General features: G+C 37.9%; 1 protein-coding gene across 6 annotated transcripts in view; it reads left to right on the top strand.

Moving 5' to 3' along the window:
* The window catches only part of PARD3B (par-3 family cell polarity regulator beta), a 980,330-nt gene that overhangs the window by 458,502 nt on the left and 495,103 nt on the right, over positions 1–26,725 (top strand). For all 6 annotated transcript variants that reach the window (XM_045806556.2, XM_045806555.2, XM_045806554.2 and 3 more), the window contains one exon: positions 1,728–1,837. In XM_045806556.2, the coding sequence (XP_045662512.2) occupies positions 1,728–1,837 (110 nt within the window). The remainder of the gene's footprint in view (positions 1–1,727; positions 1,838–26,725) is intronic.

Consider the following 26,725-nt stretch of genomic DNA (forward strand, 5'->3'; position numbering starts at 1 on the left):
GCAGGCTCATAGTGGAGGAGCCTGATGTGGGGCTCGATCCCGGAACGCCGGGATCACGCCCTGAGCCGAAGGCAGACGCCCAACCGCTGTGCCACCCAGGCGCCCCTGATTTATTTGTTTTTAATTCAGTTTTTAGATTGCTGGCATGCAGTGTCCTGGTCTAGGTTAAATGTTTAGAAACTAACTAGAGTTTCGTAGAGTTTTCCCCATTCTCTTCTTAATTTTTAGGCTAATAGGTTGCTTCTGAGGATATCACATTTCGACTGATCTGTTCACTTTATGTTAATGGTAATTCAGATCACCTGAATCAGGGGAAATATTAGTACAGGACTGGGACCCTATTGTCTTGAGATTTTGATGATATTTTCTCTTCTATTTATTTTCTTTTAATGTCTCATTCAAGAGAGTTGCCGGCCATACAACCATTACTGTGTCACTTGCTTAAGAAATTTTTAGATGGAAATGAAGGAATTAGGGAATAATGTGGTGAAATGTTTATTAATCAGAAAGAAATAATGGACCATAGACTTGGACTTTATAATACCTTTTGGTTAGGTTTCATCCTCGGTAGCATGTTAATTTCCTATTATAAAAGAAGATATTTTTTTAAAAAGCAACAAGGATAGAAAGAGTCTGAACAAAGATGGAAGGTATTAGCATCTATATTTTGAACACAGAATAAAAATGTTGGAGCACATATAAAAATCAGATTTGTAAATAACTTCAAAATGCATTCGTTTTTTGTAACTGTACCATATAAAATGAAATATGAAACAAATGTTCTTTTAAGCAGCAATAGCTTGAGAAAGTTGGGGAAGATTTTGCAGAATATTGATAGATGGAGAATTGCATTTCTGTTGCTTTCCGTTTTTTCCCCAAAGCATGCAAATAAAAAGTTAATTTTTACATGAGAGCAATTTTTAGACCCCAAAAGGACTTTTTTTGAGAGTTTCCTCTACAGTGGCCAATTTTGTATGAAACAAATTATTTTAGGCCTAATTGCAGGCAGACTAGTTAGGCTGCTAGCTCTGTTGAGGTTGAATTTCACTTGAACTTTCTAATAGTATGATCTTTTCTCAGAATTTAATAACTGGCTCAAATATTTAATAGTGGAAGCTTTCATTAAATTAAAAAGAAATCAAGATATATTTTTAGAAAAACTAACTTATTTTCCTTATCAGTTTTATCGACTTTAGGAGAAAGGAAGAGAATGGAACCCATCTCTTTCTGTACTTAAATAGACATTAATGCTATAATCCCAGCAAATAATTTATTTCAGCGTATATCATCATTCAAAAGATTTGGGAAGCATCAAATGGCTGCAGTAACTATACTTCTAGCTCTACTGAATAGCAAATTGCCCTGTGTGAACCTCTTCACTTGTCTGCTGGATAATCATTCTTTTTAATACTCAGATACATTCTCCAGATCAGTTTCAGTTGCACACTGTCAACTTCTGCATTACCTAATGGTTTTTGGTTAAGTACAATGACTTGTTTTGAAATGCAAGTGGGGAAAGATGAGAGTTGAAAGATTTTGTTTCCATGTGTCAGTCTGTAAATAGATGACAAAAGATCATTAAATGGATTAATTTACAAGCATCCTTAGAAATAGAATGTTTTTACATAAAAGCATGTTATAAACCTTTTTAATTAAATTGCATTGTACCATGCACTCTCTTCTCCCCAGGGTTCTGTTGACCTCTCACCTCTTATTTTGTCCTACAGGCACTCCACTGCAGGTGAGGAGAAGCAGCGACCCAGCACCGGGCCCACCTGCTGATGCCCAGCCAAGTGCTTCACACCCCAGTGGCCAGAGTCTGAAACCTGTTACTCTAGTAGGTATCCTGCAGTTTGCCTTTCTAATGAAAGATCAAAGTGCCTTACTGATAGACTAACTGGGACTCTGCAGTCTTAAGTAAGTTGATCATTAGAGAGCATTTGATAGGACATACAGTATTAGTAATAGCTACTATGAGCTATCATTAGAACTTATGTTCTAGTAATTTTACATGTACTGATTATGTGCCACGGACTCTTTGAAGTGCTTTACACTAAGTCACTTAAACTTTGTCATCAAGTGGTCACAAATTTTTGCCTCCATTTTGCTGATAATGCCATTGAGGCAGAGGGAGGTTTAGTAATTTGTCTAAGGTCACAACTAGTAAGTAACACAGTCAAGAATTTAACCCAGGTGGTTTGGCTCCAAAGTTTCTGTGCTCTTAACCAGTGCACTGCACTGTTGAATTTCCTCCATCCTCCTGCTTTGTAATGCCCAAGGGTATCATTTTATATTTTTTCAGTGTGTTAATGCAGTGCTTTGTGAAGTCCTACCATAGTGAATGGTCACAGAGTTTTGAGATACCAGTATCATGTATATGTGGTACCACTACTGGGTTTCTAGAACTCAACATCCAAATTAAAGAAAAATAAAATTATATACTGGAAGTGCTTATAACAAGACACACTTACAACTGATGGGTTAAATGGAAGATGAATCCTGAAGAAATGAGGTCCTCCTTTCATATGGTACTGTCGGATCTTTCTGATAAATCCTGAGTCACTTGGAAAGGTTGTGACTGTGGTCCATCCTTGGAAATCACCTGAGAGTTAGATTTTGGTTAATGGATATATATTTTTGCAATAGGTGATCTTCAATAATGTAGCCATAATATCAAAAAATTTCCTAAAAGCAAGGCTCTTCCCCCATTTTAAGTCTCACTGTCTATAGTGCCTTAAGAGGAAAAAAAAAAAAAAGCAGTATTTTAGAGTATATAAGGATGCTGAATGAGCTAACTGGATTCTCACCAGTTTGGTATAAAAAGATCTTATCAAGAATCAGTGCTAACGTGTATCTGTTAGGAGTCACTATACCAAACCATTGATTATTTACAAATAAGTTTGTGGCGGTATTTTGGCATATTTGTTTCTGTAAACAAGGAAGCAAGTGTCCTCAAAGTATTTTAGATGTAATGTTTCCCCACCGTCCTTTTAAGGAAACATATTAAAGGAACATTATTTTAATAAAAATCAGGTGTATGTATTCTACTTTAATGGGGAGTTTAAACAGAACCAGTATTTAAAACACTGATTGAGACTATGTTAAGTCCAAGTATATTGGATTGGAGGAAGAGAAGCTATAAATGAGAAAAGTTACAGTTTACTGCTTATCTTTACAATGTCGGTATACCCCAAGTCAGAGTGTATCTGATTGTGTTACCATCATTTCCCTGCAGAGAATCACCAGTATGTAGTTCAATGTTTTTATCACTTAGGATCTGGGTTTAGACCAGTCGAAAATACTCAATATTGCTTTCCCTACAGGAAATGAGGACTAGTATGTTTCTGATAGATTCCGTATTCTTACCAAACTAGGATACTATTGAGTTCTAAGCTGAAACATTTGGTGAGGGAGTATATTATTACTCGCAAAGGTGCAAATCCTAATTCAAGAAGAAAGGCTGGCACCCCAAATTCTTTTACCTAATCGTATGCCAGTTACCAAACAGTGGCTGAGTCTGTATGTATCTACAGTAAAAAGGAAAACACATTTCTTCCTTTCCTTAGTGTTCCCTGTGGCTGGTGAAATTGCAGACCTGAGGCCCAAAGAATAGAGTCTGGTCCTTGGCTTGCCACGGAATACTGGCGCATCCTAACCTTCTCTTTCTTCAGTTGTAAAATAATGTCCAAGCAAACTTCAAGCCTTAACAGTCCAAGGTGCAGACATTGTGCCTTATTTTTCTTTCTATTTCTAATGCCAGGTATGTGGAGGGTGCTCACTGTGTGTGTGTTGGACTTAGGAATGTAGGCACGTATTAGTCTGGGGAAAGTTCTAGAATTTCTCATCAGTTTACCCACCTTCTCTAACTTGGCCATTCTCTCTGTTCCTCAAAAGATCTACCAGGTAAAGATTTATCTGCTCCAAAGTCTGGTTCACCTCAGGCAAGAGACAGTTTAACTGCCGTACTAGGAAAAGCAGGCAAAGTTAGTAAAGGAAAATATTTAGTTGAGTCTATTTTTACCCAGAAGAAAAATACCTGTGAGTGTGTGAGTGTGTGAGTGTGTGTGTGTGTGTGTGTGTGTTATGATTCTGTTCATTTATTCCTGTGTATCCTAACTCATGGACTATTTAGACCTGCATTGTCCAATATTATAGCCACTGGCCACTCGTGGTTACTGAGCACTAGAAATGTAATTCGAGTGTAACATACATAATGGATTTTAAAGATTGAGATATAAAAAAAAGTAATATGAAAGACCTCATTAATAATTTCTATATTGACTACACATTGAAATAATACTATGGTAAGTTAGGTGGAGTAAAATATGTTACCAAAATTATTTTCACCTGTTTCTTTTTAAAGCATGGCTACTAGAAAATTTAGAATTAGAACTATGGTTCACATTTTATTTCCATTGGACAGAACAGCTCTAGACAGAAGTAAAATTGGATACAGCATTAATGAAATGGTTTGAGACCCTTGGGAGAAGTTCTTTGAGTTGCACATCATCTCTGGGGTAACAGTGTGATTAGGTTTGCCTGGGGCAGTCCTAGTTCGTGCCTGTTGTTCTGGCATAATTATTAATAGTGTCCCCACTAACTCTCAGAGGTGTCCATGTATGGATGATAAATTATGTGGCACCCTACATATAGCCCCATAGTCACTTCTATTGTTTGCTCAGTGATAAGAGGAATGGCCTTTCAAGGAAACCATGGGAACACAACCACAACTCTCACATCGGAGCCCACTGCAGAGAGGGGTTTGTGTGGCCAGCGCCTGAGCCCAGGGAGCACAGAATTGGAGACCGCAGAGTCTTTCCCATCCCTCAGGTTCCATTGTTCCACTTGGTGCTTCTTCTACAACTCCAGCCGCACCATATTTGATGCCTGTGAATTAATATGTGATGATGAATATGGGGAATGTGCGGTAATACAGCCATGGTGCAACTAACATGAACAATAATTGCTTAAAAAGCTCTGTTCAATTGCACTGCCTTTCAATATCCAAAGGAAGAAAAACAATCAAAATTCCTATCTCTTAAACAGAGTGTTCACATGTAAGTAATTCACAGATGGCAGAGCCCCAAGTGGGTTATGTTCAGTCATTCCCAAGAAATGAAACTTACTTATAACCCACAGCTTAAAAAGCTGTAAGGATGAATATCTGACACATTTGATTATGTTGAAATATTGCCTTTAAAACCACAGTTGATGACTGTTATTTTTACTTGTACTTCATTAGGCTTATTATAGCAGGAAGAACTTTCTTTGATGCCCAGAGACGCATGTTTGTGAAAAGTTGGAGAAGTTGCACTTGTTTTCTGGCTGGTTAAATTATTACAAATTGGTAATTTAAGATGTACACCCTCAGACAAGGTGAAGTTTTAAAAAGCGTTTAAATTGGGAAAATCAAATTCTCTACAAGACTCACATTCAGTGTATTGAAAAGCCACCAAATCTCACTCTTTGTTACTTAGGGTACCACCAGCTAAACAGCATGGAAATTTATTTTCTTTCTTCCTCTTTTCATAAACCCATCAGTTAATCAGAATAGCATAATTATTAATGTGCAAATCGTAATGACTATTTATCTTTCAAGGCAATAGAAAATCCAATTCTACTGACTGCTTTTGAATTAAAGAAAGAGAATCCTGGGGGCAAGATGTAATAGTGGGAGTCTGCTTATGGGATGTCTTACCTCCCTTGCCTTGATTGTAACCTGGTGTTCTTGGCTTAAGGGCATGCCGTAAAACCAGGTTCTTGAAATTGATGTTCCTGAATTTGTGGGTGGAAGAGAACTCTAAAACAGATGTGATTTTTTTCTTAATATCCGGTTAACTACTATGGTTGTTTTGTGTTTTAATGACTGTTTATAGTTTCACATTTAACCCCTAAAGCAAAATGATCCTGCAGGGCGAGTAAATTAAAAAGTGGATTCCTGAAAATTATAATGCTGTGGTTGTTCTCGGATAGTAAATGACTTTGTTTGTTCTAAAACTGTTACTTGTCTTGCATCACCAAAATAAATTAAGAAAATATTGGTCCGTCTTTTAAAAGTTCATATCCACAAAATATACATTTTCTTTTTTAAAAATAACAGGGCAATACTGAGGTTATTAAATTGGGAGTTCATGGATGAGTTTCAGAGGGTCTGTTAACTCTAAAGTTTTATTCTGTGGACCGTTGCATGTGCATGCATTTTTGTGAAGGAGACTATTGCTTTTTTTTTTTTTTTTTTGAGACTCTCTCACTCTTATCAAATTTTAAAAGGAAAAAAATAATCCAGAACTACCTGTTTGCAGGTTTAGGATGAAACAACATGGGAAAGCCACCAGTTCTCAGAATTTGATGCATGATAGAGATTAAGAAGTATGGTGGACACCACCCCCCAACTTTTAAATAATTAAGGCTATTTCATCATATTATCACTTTGCCTGTCCAACACATAGGATATAAACTCAAGATGTAAGCATGGAGAGAAGTTTTTGAATTGCTGCATTGAGAGGTCAGCAATAATTCTTAAGTGAGTAGCAGCCTGATTGTTAGCAAGAGTAGGATTGGAGGTAAAGGGAAGACACCCTGGGGAGAAGTGTTTCTGGTGGTCTTGCATGTTAAGGAAGATGAGATGGTTCTTTGTAGTTTTTCCTATTGTATCAGCAAAGATAGTGGCAGGTAGCTTCAACTGGGAGGAAGTATTTCCAATGCATACGGGCATTCTCTTTGCGGTTTGCAGATAATCAGATGGAACACTGGTTTGAGAAATTTTCCTTTGTGTGTCACATATATTGAAATCATCATCAGTGTTGGTCTTGGCTTAAACATTTTCACATCCATGAAAGAAATCACTGAAATATTACAGAGAAATTTAAGTAGCTTGGTGTTTTGGATTAAAATCATCAAATTGTCACTGAGTGATATGAGAGGACTTTCGGTTGTGGGCAGCTGACTGTCAAAACCCAACATAGAAACTTAAAAATTTTGAACAACCAAATCCTATTTTTCTTTCCATTAGATATGCAATTAAGTAGCTGTAGAAACATTGAAATAAATTAATTGTTGTAGACAGTGATGTAGATTGGAAAGAAGGCTCTACTCATTGTCTTCCAATGAGGAGAGGTGGATACCAATGAGCAAAAGGGAGGGAGAAATAGCATGTAATATATAATTGCGTTATTTAGAGATACCGAAGCCTGCAAAAGGTTTTTCTTTTTTTCCCCCTTCCTGACACAGTGATTTAATAATAGTCCTGGTGTTTGTAACTCCAGCTGTTCACGCTGTGCGCTGATAAGACCAAAGCTTGGAGACACATTGCAACGATGGTTTTCATATGGCTTTGTTTTCAAGAGATAAAGCTGCCATCCAGTATTTCACGGGGCCAAATGTTTACTTAGGTTGGCAGGTTTCGGCAGCTTAATTTCTGAAGCATTTATAAGACCTGAGTTCCAGGTGGGGAAAATCTAGAAGCCTAATTTATTCTGCAACAGAATTGTTCACCAAATCTTACAGAAGTTGGTGAAACAAATTTGGACTCTCTGGATGTCTGCACCATGACTAATAAAGGAACCTGGGAAACGTGATTCCTGTGTCGATGTATGCTCCCCGATCATACTTCCTGGGTCTAGTCCAGAACTGAAAGTCTAAGAGAAGGACCACTATTCAGAGGTTAGTTTCAGAAATTAAAATAATAACCATGACATGTCATCTTTTGCTGTTTAAATTGATCTGCTCATAATGAAAATTGAATGGGGGCTCCTGGGTGGCTCAGTCGGTTAAGCATTCACTCTTGATTTCAGCTCAGGTCATCATCTCAGGCTTGTGAGATCAGCCCTGCTTTGGGCTCCGTGCTCAGCACAGAGCCTGCAGGAGATTTTCTCCCTCTCCTTCTGCCCCTCCTCCTGCTCGGGTGCTGTCTCTCTCTCTCTCTCTCTCAGAGGAAGGATAGAAGGAAGGGAGGGAGGGAGGGAGGAAGGAAGGAATATCTAAAAAAAAAAAAAAGAAGAAAAGAAAAAGAAAGAAAAGAAAAGAAAGAAAATTGAATGAGTTTTGCTTTAATGTCAGCATAAATTGATTAATCTTTTAGATGCCCAAGACCTCTGCTCTGCGCCATCTGGAAAGCATAAATTATGGTCCTTGTCCTCAGGAAACTTACAGCCTGGTTATGATGACCAAATCTAAAGCAATTAAACAACCCTAGCCATCTGCAAGCAAGTATCAAACGATTAAATAATACATTTTAGTGATCAGAATTCGCGTCCTTCGCCTTACGTCTGCACTCTGCTCGGCCTCCCAGGCCCCTCGAGGGAATTCCCATGTGCAGAATCTCTGTTAGCTCTTCCCTCACCCTTTTTTTCCATGTCTGCTACAAGACTGAGCTCCTCAGGGGCATGAGTCAGTATATTCATTTTTTTATCCAAGCCCCCGACACCTTACACATACATACATGACTAGATGATTAAAACTGTTACTTCTGAGATGGACAGAGTGCATTCGACAACTTTTAACACATCTTGTGAAGCTGTGCACGGGTGTGGGTGTGTATCATCGATAGGAATGAGCGTATGAATTAGAATGTGAAAATCGTGAAATCACCTGTTCAACGTACTGCTTTGCTCCCTAAATAGCTTTTAGTTGAGAATTTTCTGCTGAGGACAATGTGTTACCTGTGTTGACAAGGGGAGAGAGATGTTTAAACACAAAGTCTCCACTTGGAATCAAAACGTGGGTTGATGGCTCAGGGCAGCCGTTTCAATTGTGAGAACTACTTCGTCTCTTTACAGGTCTAGCAGTGATTTCACCTAGAAATTGGCTCTGAGGAAGCACAGAAATGATAGGAAGACAACAAACTGATAATTCTAGGGATGAACATTAGAAAGCCTAACTTTGTTTATGCCCTTGATACATGAACAGAGAGTAGAAATTAATATGCATGCAAGGGAGTCGATTATCTGAGCTCTACATCTTTGTCAACAAAACTGTGAGTTCTAGAATCCGAAGGTTCATGATCTTGGCAGTTACAGCTTTTTAGTTTTCTAATAACTGTGTTCAAAGAATTGAGAAAATCCTTGATTAGACTGGAAATGTCTGGGCAACATCCCTCTCGTATGCCTACCACATCTGCAGATTTCCCCTTCGAAACGTTCCTCCTATTCCATCTTCTTTTAGAGGTTCTTCTGGTTTCAAGTGATTTGGAAGAAAATAAGAAGAAAAAGAAATCCTGGTATGTGAAATAATTCAAGAGTATGGGAACATTTACAAGGTGTCTCTTAGTGAAAATACTAATGAACATCTCATGTTAGCAGTGTGGGCAAATGTAATTTGACAGTGTTGTTTAAAATTTGGTAAAGGTGATGTTTAAAGTAGCCTTATTCTAAAGGTCAAGATCCTGTATTCTGATTGCAGCAGTAACTCGGTGAGCCTGAGTAAATTATTTAAATTGTGCGTGATTTCCTCAAATTTCATGTAACTAAAAGGAAATAATAAATAGAAATCCTATATGAACTTCTGTTATTCTTAGGGACTGAAACATCCAGACTAGCAACTTCAGGGTTCCAGATGTGAGTTAACATGCTGGGTATGAATTCAACTTTAAATTTCCTTTTAATACCTCAATATTTATAATTGTTCATGGAATGGGGTTGTATTTCTATCCAAAACACCAAAGATTATTTTTATTGGTCAGGGTAATAATATTAAGGGGTGTGTGTGTGTGTGTGTGTGTGTGTGTGTGTGTGTAAGGCCAAATACACAAAGGCAGCAGTATAAAGACATACATCCATACATAAGCACACTTAAATTCTGTGGAAGAGAGCACAACTTAAATCTGAAGGTTCAAGTACAGTAGATCATGTTGCTTTCAAGTGAAAGCTGGAGGGTATGGACCATATCTCTGTCTCTCTGTTCCGATGGACCTTCCACGTTGTGGACATTTACTGAAAAATGATGGCATGGAAGGAAACGGTTCATGGGGTTTATCTTGGGAAGATGCAAGACAATTATTAAGCGGAAAAGATTTTTTTTTCCTTGAGCATGGTGTGATTCTTAGAAATCTCTTCTGATGGGGGATTTCTTTTTTCTCACAACATAAACTCTTCTTAAGTGTTTCATTTTGGTTTTTTTCCTTTCAAACTTTAGTCATAGAATGACACTGTACAGACATTTAAAAGATTTCTGTCTTTCTCAGGAGGGTGGCCCCTTTCCTAATACCTCTGTACTTGAAAATAGAATTCTGATTTAGATGAATCACATTTTAAAAGTAGCTACTGTGTGTGTTTTACGCTTGTGGAAACATACAGCGTCCTTGTAAGCAGCATGTGAGCTTGTCACCATACAGCTTTTGATGTCTGATTAGATGATCATAGGGACATCTGGAATGAGTTAGTTTTGAAGTTACTGGTGTGAGGCACTAGAGAATCCAAACCCTTCTGACAGACTTGAACCAGTAAAAACATTGCTACTTTTAGCAAATCTTTTTTAACTTCCAACTAGCTGATGATTTTCAGACTGACATTGCCCTGATGTTTTGCAACTGACTTCCCAGCCCTCTTTCCCTACAAATCTCCCTCCTTTCTACACAAAGAATGGGTAAATGGCTTTTGTTGCAAAAATCGTAAAGGATTATTCCCCTTTAAGAGGAGAAGGCAGATTCTTAAGTGTCAGAAGTCAGAATTGATGGATTTGCTTCTAAAGAAATTGTGTTGTCTCCCTTTTTCTGTGCCTTTAATTTCACTGCTGTGTCGACCACCCATGCCTTCTTAATTCTTAAATAAAACGTATTTGACAGTCAGCTATGTTCTGTGAAGATCCAAACATCAGTAAGCATCTAAAGCATTTGCTGTTGCTATAGTGTGATGGCACATATCTAGAACACCTAGGAAGAGCTCACACATTTACTGAGTCAGAATGGCATTTGAGGGGCACCTGGGTGGCTCAGCTGGTTAAGCCCAGATGCTTGTCTGCCTTTGGCTCAGGTCATGATCCCAGGGTTCTGGGATCGAGCCCCATGTATCGCTCCCTGCTTAGCAGGGAGTCTGCTTCTCCCTCCACCCCTGCTCATTCTCCCCCGCCCCCGCTCACTGTCTCAAATAAATAAATAAAATCTTTTTTTAAAATGTCATTTGAATAGTCTCATTATATAGAGACATTGCTTAGTTAATGGTTGTTTCGTTTGTCCCGTGGGGTTTTTATTAGTATGAGATGGTTCCTTATTGTATCATGAATAAAATGATTATATACCTATAAGTATCTGGATCGGTTTACAACACTTGACAGGTCACTTTCCTGCATTGAAAGAACTGACCATTTCCCATGCCTCCAGGATCTATTTTAAATTTCTTGGTCTTGGTAGAACTTTTTTTTCTATTGTGGTAAAATACACATAATATAACATCTACCATCTTAACCATGTTTAAGTGTAAGTTAAGTGGCACCAGGTACATTCACAATACTGTGCAACCATCTGCCATCCATGTCCAGAACTCTTTTCCTCTTATAAGACCCAAACTCTGTACCTATTAATCAACAGAGAAAGAATAAAGTTATTTTCTTTTTTAGTGTGGTAAACTATACATAACATAAAATTTAGATTTTAATCATTTTTCAGTATACCGTTCAGCGGCATGAAGTGTTCACTTTGTAGTGCAGCTGGAAGCCACAATCCATCTCCAGAACATTCTCATCATCCCACACTGAAATTCTGTACTCTGTAAATAGTGACTCCCCACTTCCTTCTTCCCCAGCCCCTGGTAACCACTATTCTGCATTCTGTTTCTATAAATTTGACCATTCCGGTTCTTTCATGTAAGTGGAATCATGCAATATTTGTCCTTGGGTAGCTGGGTTATGTCACTTAGCATCATGTCCTCAAGGTTCATCCATGTTGTAGCCTGTGCCGTAATTTGCTTCCTTTTTAAGAATTGAATAATATTCCATTGTATGTATAGACTGCATTTTGCTTATCCATTCATTGGTTGAGAGACACTCTTGTTGCCTTCATCTTCTAGCTTTGGGAATAATGCTTCGGTGAATGTGGGTGTACAAATCTCTTTCAGACCCTGCTTTTGGTTATTTTGGGTATTCACCCAGAAGTGGAATTGCTGGATCATATGGTTATTTTGAAGTTTTTTGAGGAACCACCATGCTGTTTTCTGCAGTAGCTGTATAATTGTACAGCCTCACCAGCAAGTGCGTGAGGCTCCCAGTCTCTCCACATTCTAACACTTGCTATTTTCTATTGTTCAGATAGTATCCATCCTTATGAGTATGAGGTGGCAAGTTAGAGTCTTGGTTTGGATTTCCCTAATGACTAGGGACGTTGAGCATCTTCTCAGGTGCCCAGTAGCCACTCATATACGGGTCTCCCCAACTACCAAAAGTAGAGTGTCTATTGCAATGAAAAGCTTTTGTAAGCCGAAATGGCATGAAATGCAAAAGCAACTACCATTAATTTATAGGGGGAAAGCTTTGAGCATTCCCACACCCAAAAAATAATGTCTCCTAGGCTTTTCTAATACCTTAGGACACATCTCGCTAACAGTTGTACAATATAAATCATGATAAAGCACAGATACTCACACAGTTGAAAGCTATGCTGAGTGTAGCCATTCTAGCTCCTTGGGGTGCACGCTGGCTGCAAAACAAATACTTAACACTATTTTCGCTTTTTTTTTTTTTTATCAAAGCAAAAAAATCCTCTTTGGGTTTCTTTTGGTTGGTGAAAACAGGTACTAATGTAGAAAAGGTACTAATGTAAGGAAAGTGGCGTAATGTGAACTTTCAAAGAGTGAGGGATACCTGTCGTTTTCCTTGGAGAAACATCGATTCAGTTTCTTTGCCCTTTTTAAAATCGGGTTGTTTGTTGTTGTTGAGTTTTATGCGTTCTTCAAATATTGTGAATATAAATCCTTACCATATAGATGATCTGCAAGTGTTTTCTCCCATTCTGTAGGTTGCCTTCTCACTCTGTTAACAGTTTCCTCTGGTGCACAAAAGCTTTTCATTTTTGTGAAGTTGGTTTGTCTGCTTTGTTGCTCTTGTTTCTTGTGTCTTTGTGTCAAATTCAAGATATCATGACCAACTCCAGTGTGGCGAAGACCTTGTCCTATGTTTTCTTCTAAGAGTGGTAAAGTTTGAGCTCTCGTGTTTAGGTCTATGACCCATTTTGAGTTGATTTTTGTGTATATGGTGCTAGGTAAAAGTCCAAGTTCATTTTTTTTTCTTTTTTTGCATGTGGATATCCAGTTTTTCAGCAACATTTATTGAAAATACTGTTTTTCCTCCCATTAAAAAGTCTTGGTACTCTTCCTGTCCAAATGTATTTAATCACATTAGCAAGGGTTTACTTTTGGGTTCTTGGCACAACTTTTTACAACCTAACCTCTACCTGTACGTTTAGCTCATCTCCAGGCCCCCTGTGCTCACCATGCGCACTGTGAACGGTTTCTCCCACGCACAGGGAATGCTTCTGTCTGTGTGTCTTTGCCCAGCCATTTCTTCTGTCACGAATGACAACTGTCACTCATCTCTCTTTCCCCCTGGTACATATCCAGTTTTCTTTTAAACCCTAGTCTAACGGCCTCTTCCTTTACTAACCCTTCCCTAACCCCTTTCTGCTACAGACAGAATTAAATACTTCCTATCCAATGCACACTAGCATATCTTTATTATACTTCTATCTTACATTATGATTTTCTGCATTTTCTATCTCTTTACTAGACTCTGAGCCCCTAGTGGGTGAATCACATTTCCTCTACGTACCCAGAACATAGCATTGTGCCTACAGAACAGGGGTTGCTTAGAAAACGTTTATATAAAGAATGCAATACATTCTCTGATCTCACAGTAGCCTACTTAAACCATGAAGCAATTTAATTGCAGTTTTAATAGCATAATCTACATGCTAGGTCTGCCAACAGATGGCCACATAATAGTACCCAGGATGTCATGGAGTCAGGGACTTTCTTTGCTCAGTTCCAAGTTCATGTCAGATGTAGACACTTTATTATATATACTCAAATATATTATTTCATCCCATTACAATATGCAAGTTCAGCTTTGTTCACTCTGTTGTATAGGTGAAGAGGCTAAGACTCAAACAAATTAACTCATTTACTGCAGATCATACTACTAAACAGCAGTGCTAGCATTTACGTCAAATATGTCTTAATCCGGTATAGCATCTGTTCATGCTATCACTCAAATGTTAGCTTCGCAAGTGGCACCCTAGAGTTTATACCTCTGTCCCACTGATTCCTCAAATGCTTTGGGCAATCTTCATTTGAAACTTCTTTCAAAGCCAGTTTACAAGCCTCTTCCTAAAAAGAAAAAAAAAAAGAAATAATAATTTCATTATTTTATAGCCACACTTTATTTTCCAACCAAAAATGACATCATTCCATTTGATGCCAAATTGTATATTGTAAAGTTGGTCTCAAATGACTTGGCTGTTTAATACGATTTAGATATTCATATGAAGCAGAAAGTTTTGCCATCACAAAAAATCTGATGCAGGCATTAAAAACATTTAGGGAAGAACAGATTCAGATGTGCTTAAAGTGGCAGAGTTTTATAGCCATTCTACTGTTTATCCAATTGTCTAGTGGTTAAGACCGCTAGGCTTTATCCCTGACTCATCCATTGGCTCTTTGTCAAGTTAGGCAAATATAATTTTGTTCTCTATCTGGAAGAAGAAGACTGTCTTCTATCTTGCTCACAGTGGAATTGCAAGGTTAATGCTTTTTATCTTGAGTATAGCATTTAGCAGACTGTGGGTGCTTAATGTATGTTAATAATAGTGATAATAATGAATGTTGATAATTAAAGGTCTCTTATAATTACCAAATTCTAATGTGTGTTAAATATAATTAAAGGGAAATGATTTAAATTAATATGCATGCACACAAAAACTAGAGCTAGCCACAGCTTTTATTTATTTTTAGCTTCTTAACTAATGTCATGGTTGTGAATCCAGTATTAAGAAATTCAATTATGATGACAGTTTCACTAGGGTCATGTATGGAGAACCCATATAAGGTCTGGAAACGAGAAGGGAATCTGTTTGAGTTGAAAAACATGACTGTGGATGGGAAACCACAAGAAACTTTTGTGATTGGAGCTTGACCACGTGAAATTGTGCATTGGACATTATTATTATGATTTATCCCTGTAATACGGTTTGTGAATTCTAGAAGAGAAAGGTACTTTTCTTGGAAGCTGGGCACCATCCCAGCCATGGGTAACAAAACACTTCTGCCTGGATGGCCTCTAGAAGCCATAAAGGGTATAGAGGAAGCAATAATCATAAATAACTTTCCATGAAATTCAGCCTGGAGATTCATCCTTTGAATTCAACGTATTATTATTTCATAGGAGTGGTAGGTGAGAGTGGTAGACCCTGAGAGACAACAGGCTGCTATGGTTAGTAACTTGTATTATTAGTTGTAACTTGTATAATTAATAACTTGTATTGAGCTTGATCAGCTGGTTCAAATCTAGTTCTGCCACTGACTCGCTGGTTGATTTGTGTCAAGTATTTCCCTTCTTTTGGTCTCACTTTGTTCATCTATAAAATGGTTATGATAACAGTACTTACCTCATAGGGTTTTATTGAGAACTAAATGAGGGATTATTTGTAAAAATTCTCACAATGTATGGCGAGTACTGTATATGTTAAATGTATGTGTTGGAAGGGTGGTAAGATAGGTTACACTATAGAAATAATTCTAAGAGTAATCTTTTTCAAAGATTTGATTTTGACCAGGTTCAGCTTTAAGGAAGGCACTTAGCACACAGCTAGAAGAAAATATTGATTCCAAAGTTGAACATTAAATGCATGGTGAGTGTCTTTTGCTTATAGAGATCCCTACAAGTTGTTTTCATTTGAAAACCAAACTAAAAAAAAAAAAAAAAAAAAAGAGTCCAGTTCTTAAGGCAATGTTTCCTCTGGATTTCCTTTGTTGATGTGGACTAGTTCTCTTCCTTCTAATATTTTTTTAATTGAAAACTTAAAATAGGAAAGGCTGGATTATTAAGAAGCAGGGCAATTTCAAGTGGTTCAACCTGTCATCCCTCTCCTGCAGTTTTCTGAAAGTCCCTGCCCTCCGGTGTTTCCCTGGTTTACTCTTCCTGCCCTTCTGTCTTGAGTCACTTTGCTCCCTTGTCTGTGTCACAGGTACCTTACCATTTGCTGAGACCAACCTAAACCAACACCCTCTCTTTAAATCCTTTCCCCAAATCTACTCTCTGACAAAAGTTAGGTACCGTTTGAGCAATATTTTTTAAAGTAATGTTTAATTTGGCATTTGTTGAGACCACAATGAAAATATTGCTGGAGGAAGCAGTATTTAATAGAGGACCAAAATATTGGAGGCCAAACAGAAGACACGGCGGGAGCACAGCATTGGCACCTGTCGTGTCAGGCACTGTCCCTACTCGGCCATGTCCTGTGCTTGAGCCAACAGTTACCTCCTCGGTTCTTCCTGCCCTCTTCCTCCTCAGTGAGATTGGTCCACACATCTGTCATGAACAGTGTCATGACATTCTTATTTGTAAGTTTCCCTCCTTCCTCTGGAGTAGAAGTGCTCCAAGGGCAGAGAATGTGCTTTTTATCTTTGTAGCCTGATGCTTAGCCTATGGTAGGTATTGCATAACTGAATGAATGAATGAATGAATGAATGAATGAATGAATGAATGAAAGTGGATAAGCAAGTGGAAAGAAAGAAAAAGTGAACAGAATATCAGTTTTTAATAGATTAATGTTTTTAGGAAGAAAGGATTTTAAAGGTAATATTTAAGTAAAGAATAAAGTGTTTTTAAAAGTATGTGGAGTATATTTTTATGTGTTCTGCATTCACTGTTAAGTGGTGAACAAATAGACTTCATTCAGCATGAAATTTACCTGTATCTTGTATCTGTATCACAAAGGAAAACGGAGCAGACATAGACCTCAGAGTATTGGGTTATTTCTGTGTTTTTAATATAGTTCAAACTCCATCTGTCGAAGTCACTTCCTAGCTTGTTTCATTGTAATTGTGAAGGCAGTGGTGGGGGGGAGGGTTTATTTGCAAAAGGTTAGAGTTGTCCAAGTTAAGCCTCTGCTCAGGGCTTTCTTAACAATTTGAAAATATAGGATTTAATTTAATTATCTGTGTATATTTGGGAGAGTAATCATAGAACTTACCAAAATAACCATTTAATGTCAAAATCTGAGTTTTTCTGGTTTTCTAAATCTCTTTTGATGAATAGCTGAACTAGAAATTAGAGGTTTTTTGCAAGGGTATTCTGGTAAGTATATGAATATCAGAAAAACTTTCTTTTGGGACCAGATATACATTTACTGAATATCCATAAAGTATTTTCCATAAAATAACAAGTAGAATAAATATTCTCCCCAGTATACCTTCTATTTTTTTTTTCTTTTGTTACCTTTAGTGCTTAGACAGGTAAATTGTGAAACCATACAATAGCCATTCCTGGCGTGACTGCACCCCACATGATGGAAACTCCTGAGTGGAATGTTTTGGTTTGCATCTACCACACGTAGTGAAATTGATTTATCACATCATGTAACCTAAAGCAACTTACCTTCGGGATTGCCAAACTGATTTTTGGTCTTAAAGTTCTTACTAATTTTCAAATTGGTGGGTCAAAGATAACATGTAAAATTAAATATTTTAAAACCATAAATCTAGGTATCTGTTTCAGTAAAAAATTCTTCTGGCCTAATTTGAAGAAAAATTCTGCGTCATTTTAGGACCTTGCATGATTCTTAACTGATTTTATACCTGGAGACCATTATGGAAAATTAAGGCTTTGTAAAGCTTTCCTAATGTTTTCCCATTTTTGGCTGTGCATTTTCTGACCTCTTTTATCCATAATCTTGGGTTGACTCTGCAAAACCATCGATAATGTCTTTCTTCCTAGAAGAAAGATTGTGCCAAGTACCTTGGTTTGTACTGGGGATTAAAGCTGAAAAAAACGTGGTCTCTGGGTGGCTCAGTCGGGTAAGCATCCGACTCTTGCTTTCGGCTCTGGTCATGACCTCAGGGTCATGAGATCAACCCCACCTCAGGCTCTGCACTGGCTGTGGAACCTGCTTAAGATTCTCTCTCTCCCTCTTCCTCTCCCCCTCCTCCCCACTCTCTCCCTTAAAAAAAAAAAAAAAAAAAAAAAACAACTAAATAAAACATGGGCCTCCTGCCTGCCATGGAGTTCTCATTTATGATTTTCTCCCTCATCCATTGAGGAGTACAGACATAAATGGAAATCATGATACAGTGGTACAGTATGGCAGGTGCAATGATTTTCCTATGTTCAGGGAAAACCTATAGAAAAGTAACAGGAATTTGAAAATAATTCTTCAGGGGTAGAAGTTTTATGGAGATACAGAGTCTTAAAGGATGAATGGGAGGCAACCAGGCCCAATCATGGGAAATGCATTTTAGCCAGAGGTTGACAAAAATAAAGACAGAGATAGGTATGAGCCATAGGATAGTTCTGAGGAATTACAAATGCATTGGTCCTGCTGAGGGAGTGCTGAGAGAGGAGGGGCCAAATCCTAAAGAACCATCTATGTCACATCTAGGAGCTTGACGTTCCTATGTTACATAGGAACTCTAAGTAGAGGAGTTAGAAGTTCAACTTTGCAAAGACCAGCATAGGGATAAGAAAATACTTAGGAGTTCATTGTAGTATGTGATTCAAGGCAGAGGTGGCGAAGATCTGAATTAGATCACGATGCCTTTATGCGTATACACTCAGTGATTGCTTCAATAATAATTAGAAAACATCCACAACCACACTTACTTTGTGCCAGTTACCATTCTAACTGCTTCAGATGCATTCTATGTAATCCTCATAACAGTCCTATGATGGAGGCACCATTTTTTTAAAGATTTGTTTATTTTAGAGAGAGCGAGTGCTCATGGGGCAGGGGGAGGGGCAGAGGGAGAGAGAATCTCAAGCACACTCCCCGCTGAGCATGGAACCTGAAGTAGGGCTCAGTCGCACAGCCCTGAGATCATGGCCTGAGCCAAAATCAAGAGATGGATGCTTAACTGACTGAGCCACCTAGGTGCCCCTGATGTAGGTACCATTTTATATCCCCATTGTATTGATAAGGAAATGAGGGACATAAAGATTAAGTAAAGGTCCAGTTAGTCATAAAGCTAATAAGTGGCAGAAACACTTGGGAAATATAATCCATAAATCTTAGATAAGGGGTAGCATAATTCCCAGGTTTCACTTTAGTGGTGAAGCAGATAAGTGTTTTACCAACCAATATGCAGAACTTCAAATCAGCTTGTAGACACAGGTAAAAGTAGAGATCCTTGGAAATCAAAGAAACAGGAATTCAAACCTTGAAGTCATTGATACCCTTAACCTGTTTCAGTGGAGGAAAGTGGGGTAGAAACTGTTTTGCTTTTGGTTGAGAAGGAAACTGGAGGCAGGGCAGTGGAAACAGCATGTAGGGAACTTACAATAACATTGGGGAGAACACAGAGTTGAATTTTTTATGCTACTAACAAGAACTCTCAATTTCAAGTGATAAAAGTACAATTTAAAATGGCTCTGTCAAAACACAAAAATAAAATTAAAATCAAGGAAGGAAGTTTTTTGTTTTGTGTTTGGGGGGTTGTTTTTTTGTTTGTTTTCTGAGAAAGTTGAGTATCTTCAAGCATGTCAAACATCCACATCTTGGGAGGTGAGAGATGCCGCTGAGCTTCTGAAATCAGGGATTCGAGCCACATTCTTTCCTAGATTTCACCATGTTTATCTGTAGACCAGCTTCTTCAACACACAGAAAACATGACGCTCACGATTCAGTTTTCCCAGCGCAGATGGTTTCTGGGCTCCGGGAAAGAAGTCTGATTGTCACTTAAACCAAACCATGGCAGTGAGGCGATGGAGGGAGTAGTGTGCCGTCATGAGATATTTGCTACAGTGTTCCCCTGGGGATGGGGCCGTTTCCAGCATGGGGAGAGTTGGGCAGACATTCCCGTAGACGAATCCCCAGAGCCAAGGCCAGGCATGAACAAGCGGTAATGGCAGTGAGTGCAAGAAGAGCTCGTGGTCAAGGAGACTTTCAGGAGAAAGGTGGCTTGATGTGGGTGGTAGAGAAAAGATGAGCATCAGGTAGGCATGGAGAATTCAGTGAGCAAATTTATGCCAACAAGGATATGTAAGTCTGGGGCGCCTGGGTGGCACAGCGGTTAAGCGTCTGCCTTCAGCTCAGGGCGTGATCCCAGCGTTCTGGGATCGAGTCCCACATCAGGCTCCTCCGTTATGAGCCTGCTTCTTCCTCTCCCACTCCCCCTGCTTGTGTTCCCTCTCTCGCTGGCTGTCTCTGTCAAATAAATAAAAAATCTTTAAAAAAAAAAAAAAAAAAAAAAAAAGGATATGTAAGTCAAGCTTGGACGGAGGCAGACTTACGGGGCAGAGTAGAATTCTGAATGCACTGTTTCTCAGAGTACTCAGAAGGCCACTGGCCTCAGAAACACTGAGGAGTTTGCAAAAATGCCGGTTGCTGAGTTACACCCAGTCTGCTGAACCAGAATCTTTGAGAGTGGGATCCAGGGAATCTGCACAGTAAACGGGTTCCCTTTACAACGTGCGATTTCCAAGGAGAGAATGGCGTGAAATGCGCTTATAAAGAGAGACCGGATCTGGCCTGTGGAGGCCGAGCTGCTTGAGCACCAGGAGATGTGCTCGGCTCTCCCAGCGTTGCTGCGGAGGTGGGCGAGGCCCTTAGAGGCATAAACTCCGTGATTTTATTTAAAGATGTGGCGAGGGGAGTGAAAAGATCACAATATAGTTGACAAATTAATAAACACACTAGAGTTGTGAAAAACAAATTAACATTTAGCATGAAATTGTGAAGTTGTAAAAATAAAAATATATATATTTTATAAAGGAGGAAGGAGGTGGAAGGGGAAGAGAAGGGGGAGCGACAGACCTTCTGTTGAAGGGGAAAGGAGTGGTGATACACAGAGGACCGTTTAACAAAGGACCGTTTAACGTGACCATAAGGCACCCTGATGTGGTATATTATGTAAGACACAAGCATGTGTTTTATTCATTTGCCTTGTAATAAACCACATTTAGTATCATCAGCCTCATTGAATAAGTAGACAAGGAGAAAACAACCACCTAACCATCTCCCTAGAAAAAAGTTTTGTCTCAGGCCACAGAAGCGATACTTTAGGAGACAGACTCCCTTGGGTCTGGAAAAGTTCATGCATCTCAAGCAGAACTGACATTCACCTGATGTAAGAACAGATAAAGTTCCCACCAACGATTCTGTGCATGGTTTTCGACCTGTGGGCTGAAGCACCAATCTTCATCTGATTGTGTTGAACAGAACAACCGGTCCTCGTAGCATTTCTTTGTCCTGCAGGAGTTCTGACATTTGGCTGCATGGTTAACGTCAAGCATGAAGAGAAATGGGTTTCTGGTAAAGCAGTTAAGCTAGGTATTCCGACTCGCGGAAAGCTGGGCGGAGGAATCCACTGAAGCAGAAAACTACACACCACAGATTGCTGGGCTGTTTCTACCTGAGTTCAGAATACACCACACAGGCGAATGTGTTCTGGTTAGAAACTGGGGGACCTCCCCACCACTGGTGGTCTCCGTGGCCTCGGAGAAGTTACTTAACTTCCCAGGGACAGTTTCTTCATCTGTAAAATGAGAACGATGATAGGATTAAAATGGGTGTTCTCATAGAATACTGCAAGGAACATAAATTTGGTATAACGCATTTGGAAATCATTGATGTTCTTCATTCCCAGTGTAAGAATTTGTAATGAGAAAACATGCTTCTTTACTTTCTTTTCCCCCACAGTTAAAGCTGTTCTTTAGTTTTAAATCATCTGATTGCAAGAAGTATGTCTAACTTTGATTTTCAGTTTTTCAACTCTCTCGGATGACCAAGAAGACACTAAGAGAGTTGGAACAGGCTTGGGGTTAGCTTACCCTGAATCCCAAGCAGTGCATGAGGGGTGGGGCGGGTGTATGACTGAACAAAACTGGTGCTTCTAACTGGAGGGGAAATGAGATGAATGATCTTAATAAAAAACCAACACTCTCCTCTGGGGTCATCAAAAGCCTTCTTTGCATCCATTTTCTTCTGTTGTGTTTCCTTACTCTTATTCTGAATACTGGGCTTTTTTTTTTTTTCTCCTTAGTTTCAGGCTTTGGAAATATATTTCCCAGTCTATGGCTTGTCCTGTTTGCCCTTATTAATTAATTAATTAATTAATTTTATTATATATAGGTTCTATTAGTTTTATTGTTGTGTGTGTATTTAAAGAAATAATTTCCTATTCTGTCATGATAAGATTTCCCACTCTTATTTTTCCTGAGAATTTTTAAGTTTCTCTTTCATATTTAAGCCTTTAATTCACCTATCAATTTTTTAAGCGTTATATATTAGCATCTATTTTTATTTTATATTTTGGTATTGTAGTATTTAAAATAATGAATGTTTATTGAATGTTATTTCTATGATTATTTAGATGATATTTTTCCCTTTAATCTCTGAAGGTAATGTATTCCATTAACACCATTTCTGCTGTCCAGCCTTTTTTTTAAAAAAGATTTATTTATTTATTTACTTGAGAGAGAGAGAGAGGGTGGGTGCATGAGCAGAGGGGAAGAGGAAGGGAATCTTTAAGCAGACTCCCCACTGAGTGAGGAGCCCAAACAGGGGTCTACTGGATCCCAGAACCCCGAGATCATGACCTGAGCCAAAATCAAGAGTCAGACCCTTAATTCACTGAGCCACCCGGACAGCACCTGCTGTCTAGCCTTCTTTGCATTTCCATGATAAAGCCTCCTTGGCGTTGATGGACTGTGTTTTATATATTGCTGAATTCAACTTGCTCATGTTTTATTTAGGGTCATTTATGTAACTGAGATAGCTCTGTAGTTCAGGTTTGGTTTGGCATATCCTTTACACATCTTCTGTAAGCTTCACGGAATGAGTAGGAAAACTTTTACTGTATTTTCCTCCTTTCTCTAAAGTGATTTGTATTTGGTGTTGAGATTGTGTTTTTTGTAAACTCCTCTGTTCAGTCTCTATGTGTGTGTGTGTGTGTGTGTGTGTGTGTGTGTGTGTGTGTGTGTAGAATGGGACGTAGGAGGAGATGGCTTATTCAGATTTTTTTGTTTTGTCTATGTAAATTTTGGTATGTTGCCAATAAAAACAAAAAATTCTGGAAATGTATCTATATTGTTTTAAGGCTTCAGATTTATTTGTATAGTCTTAGAATTTGAAAATAATCTCTATTTGTATAGTTATGTTTTCCCCACCCCTAAATTGTTAATCTGTAAATTTTCTGTTTTGTTTTCTGTTTTGTTTTGTTTTTTACCTTGACCAATCTTAATGGAGATTTGTCTATATTACTAGTTTCTTTAAAAGTGTTTTCAGGGCGCCTGGGTAGCTCAGTCAGTTGAGTGTCTGATTCTTGGTTTCAGCTCAGGTCATGATCTCAGGGTTGTGAGATCAAGCCCCGCATCAGCTGGACACATAGTTGGGACAGAGTCGGCTCTCTTCCTCTCCTGCCCCTCCCTTGCTCCTGTGCTCTCTAAACAAACAAACAAACAAAATATTTTTTAAGAAAGCGTTTTCAAAGAAACAAATTCTGATTTTGTCTCATTCTCCATTCTTTCTATTTTATTAACTTCTGCTTTTATTTCCTATATTCTACCTTAGTTTTAGGTAAAGTAAGAGTAGAGAAACAATAAGTTATTTTCTTTCCGAGCTTCCTACATGGTTACTTTTTTTCACTTTCTTGCTTTAAATAAATATACTTAAAATATACTCTCCTCCATCAAAATACGGCTACTTTAGCTGCATCCTTTAATTTTTGATAGATAGTACCTTCATTTGTCATTTATTTCCGAATGCTTGGATTTCCACTGTGATTTCCTCTTTACCCTCGCAGATAATTTAACATACATTTTAAAGTTTATGAACGTATCACTCTAGACCCATTGCTACTTTAATCACAGTTGTCATAAAGAGATTTATATATTAATTTCTTGAAATTTATGTGGCTATTTTGTGATCTAGTATATATTTTTTAATTTAATGTATAATTAAAATAAATGCATATCTCCTACTTGTTTATTATCTCAATAAGTTAATTAAGTTAAGTTAACAAGTTTCCCATTGTATTTTTCTATCCCTGTATTGTCAACCTTTCAGTGTGGTTTTACCTTAGGTATGTAGATAGAGGCATAAGGAGCATATGGAATGTATTTTTTTTTTTTAGATTATATTTTAAAATCCAATCTGATTATCTGTGTATTTAAATCGATTAGTCCAATCTGTTTAAAATTATTGCTGTTAGTGATCCGTTTGGTCTTATTTTTTATTGCCATTGGACTGATAGTTTCTTCCCCTTTTTTCTTTGTTCCAAATCTATACATTTTGTGTTCTTTACCCATTACTCATAAATTTTATGTAATTTTTTTTTATTTCATGCTAAAGAATTTGAAGTAGATTTTAAGCACCGTGACATAGGAAGCAGGATCATCTGAAATGACAGTGGGGGCATACCCTGGGATGCCTGAAAAATAAGCTGGCTAGGAATCGAGCCCTCACCTTCAACTCGGGAAGGGACTGCTCTTGAGCTCATCCTCAGTGGGGCCAGTGGGGCCTTACCACCAGCAGCAGGCACAGCAAATTCCCACAGGCCCCAGGATTTCGAGGTTCAAGGCAGCTAGCCTTTGCCGAGCACCTCAGTGAATAGCTGGTATCAACAGTCATCACGGCCTGGTTTCAGGCTTCTTGTTTATTCCTGCCATTGACAAGGCTACTCTCATGTTTGTCCTGCAGAAAGTAAGAGTAATAGAGGATGTACTGTGATGCCCAGTCATGTCCAGCAGAACACCTTGGGCTCTGTTCCCAACCTTTCTTGAAGTCAATGGAATGATCAAGGAATCTGTGCTGTCCCTCTTCTTCCTGCCAGCACCTCCCCTCTTTAATTTCTCCAACCTTGTTCTTTAACCTATTCTATGTGAGATTGTGAAACCATCCTGAGCCCTATTGCCCAATAGGTGGTGACCACTGATGCCTTGCAGAACAGAAACCATGATAAACAATCCTCAGAAACTTTCACAGGGTCCTCAAAAAAATAGAAATCTTTTTCTACATTGTAAATGTCACATGATCATGCCTCATGAAATTAAGTGTTCAATGTTATGTAATACCAAATTCATATTAAAATTTCTTTAACTGTTTTCCAAATATTGTTTTAAATTAGGATTTAATCAAAATCACCCATTTTAATCCAGGACCACACATTTGATTGCTATATCTTTTACATCTCTATAACCTAGAATAGGCTTTTTATTTACTTCACTGATTTAGAGAAAAAAGCCACCAGTTGGCCCTTAGTAGGTCATTTTTATGGATTCGATTGCTTCCTTTTGAAATAATTTGACTTGTTCCTCTGGTCCCTAGAGATTCTGTTCACTGGAAGTTCTATTAAGTTCTTGATTAAGTTAGATGTTTTTAGCAAGATTACATCACAGGTGATATGTACTTCTTATGTATCAGATCAAAAGAGACATGATATATGTTTTGTTTTTTACCATTAATGACCTAAATTTGATTATTGCGTTATGATGATAGCCTCATCCCTCTACTGCAAATGTGCATATGTTCCACTTGCAACCACAAAAAATCATTTATAGACTAACTTTGGTGCTATGTTCAGTTACTATCAAATAGTTTATAATGATAATTTTATCCTGAAGCAATAATTATTATTATATGATGCTTTTAAAATTCTTTCATTTCTTCTATGTTTGCTGGCAATTTTTTTTTTAATAATCTAGTGTTTTCCTCAGCTTTCGGCTGGAGCTATTTGATTACTCTGAAATATTGTTCATTCTAGTAATAGAGAAAAATGCTTGATTTTTTTTTTTTACTTTAAATTAATAATTTTCAAAGTAAATGATTTGATTTCTGGAAGTGCCAGATGGTGACAAATGAGTTTGCTCTGGCATTTTCTTTCTTATCACTGTGGACTCAGACTTTCATTGATGTAGTGTGTTTTAATCAATCACCATCATTCTTTTTGATGCCTCAGGTTTGGTGAGCAGGAAACCCCTTCAGATTAATTTCTGGGTCCTTAACATGATTTTTAATTTTTACAATCTTCCTTGCTTTCTGGAACAGCCAGATTTCCAAAGATCATCTTATACCTTCCTTGCCCCAGACGTGGCATCCGTCTTCTGTCCAAAGATCTGTGGAGAATGGTATGAGCTTTGACCAAAATCCAGGTCTTAGGTGTGCATTTTTTCCATAGAGTATGTTACTTCTACACATTTCGAGGCCAGATTTAAAAAAAATATGAATACGTGTATTTAAAATCTTGAGTTCAAATCAATATCTGTAATTCACTTTTAGCATTAAGAGTTTGATTTGTAAGTGCTTCTCTTTTACCTCAACAGTCTTGATTGCTATTAAGTTTAACATAATTACTCATTTGATTTATCATATAAGTCAAAAAATTTCAAAATAACAGCACCGATATAACTCTAAATAACAAAAGATGTTCTTATCAAAGTTTTCATCTAAAGTCATTTGAAATAAATCTTTTCAGTTTGTAGTTTATCATGCATGTGTGTGCATATATGTGTATGTATGTGTACATAGTTAAAGACATATATGCACTTAGTAATTTTTAAAATACATTTTCCTTATTCAGAATTTCTGTCTTTC

The sequence above is a fragment of the Ursus americanus genome, chromosome 1, assembly GCF_024610735.1.
Source record: "Ursus americanus isolate L20-20 chromosome 1, mUrsAme1.1.p, whole genome shotgun sequence".
Taxonomy (NCBI): Eukaryota; Metazoa; Chordata; class Mammalia; order Carnivora; family Ursidae; genus Ursus; species Ursus americanus.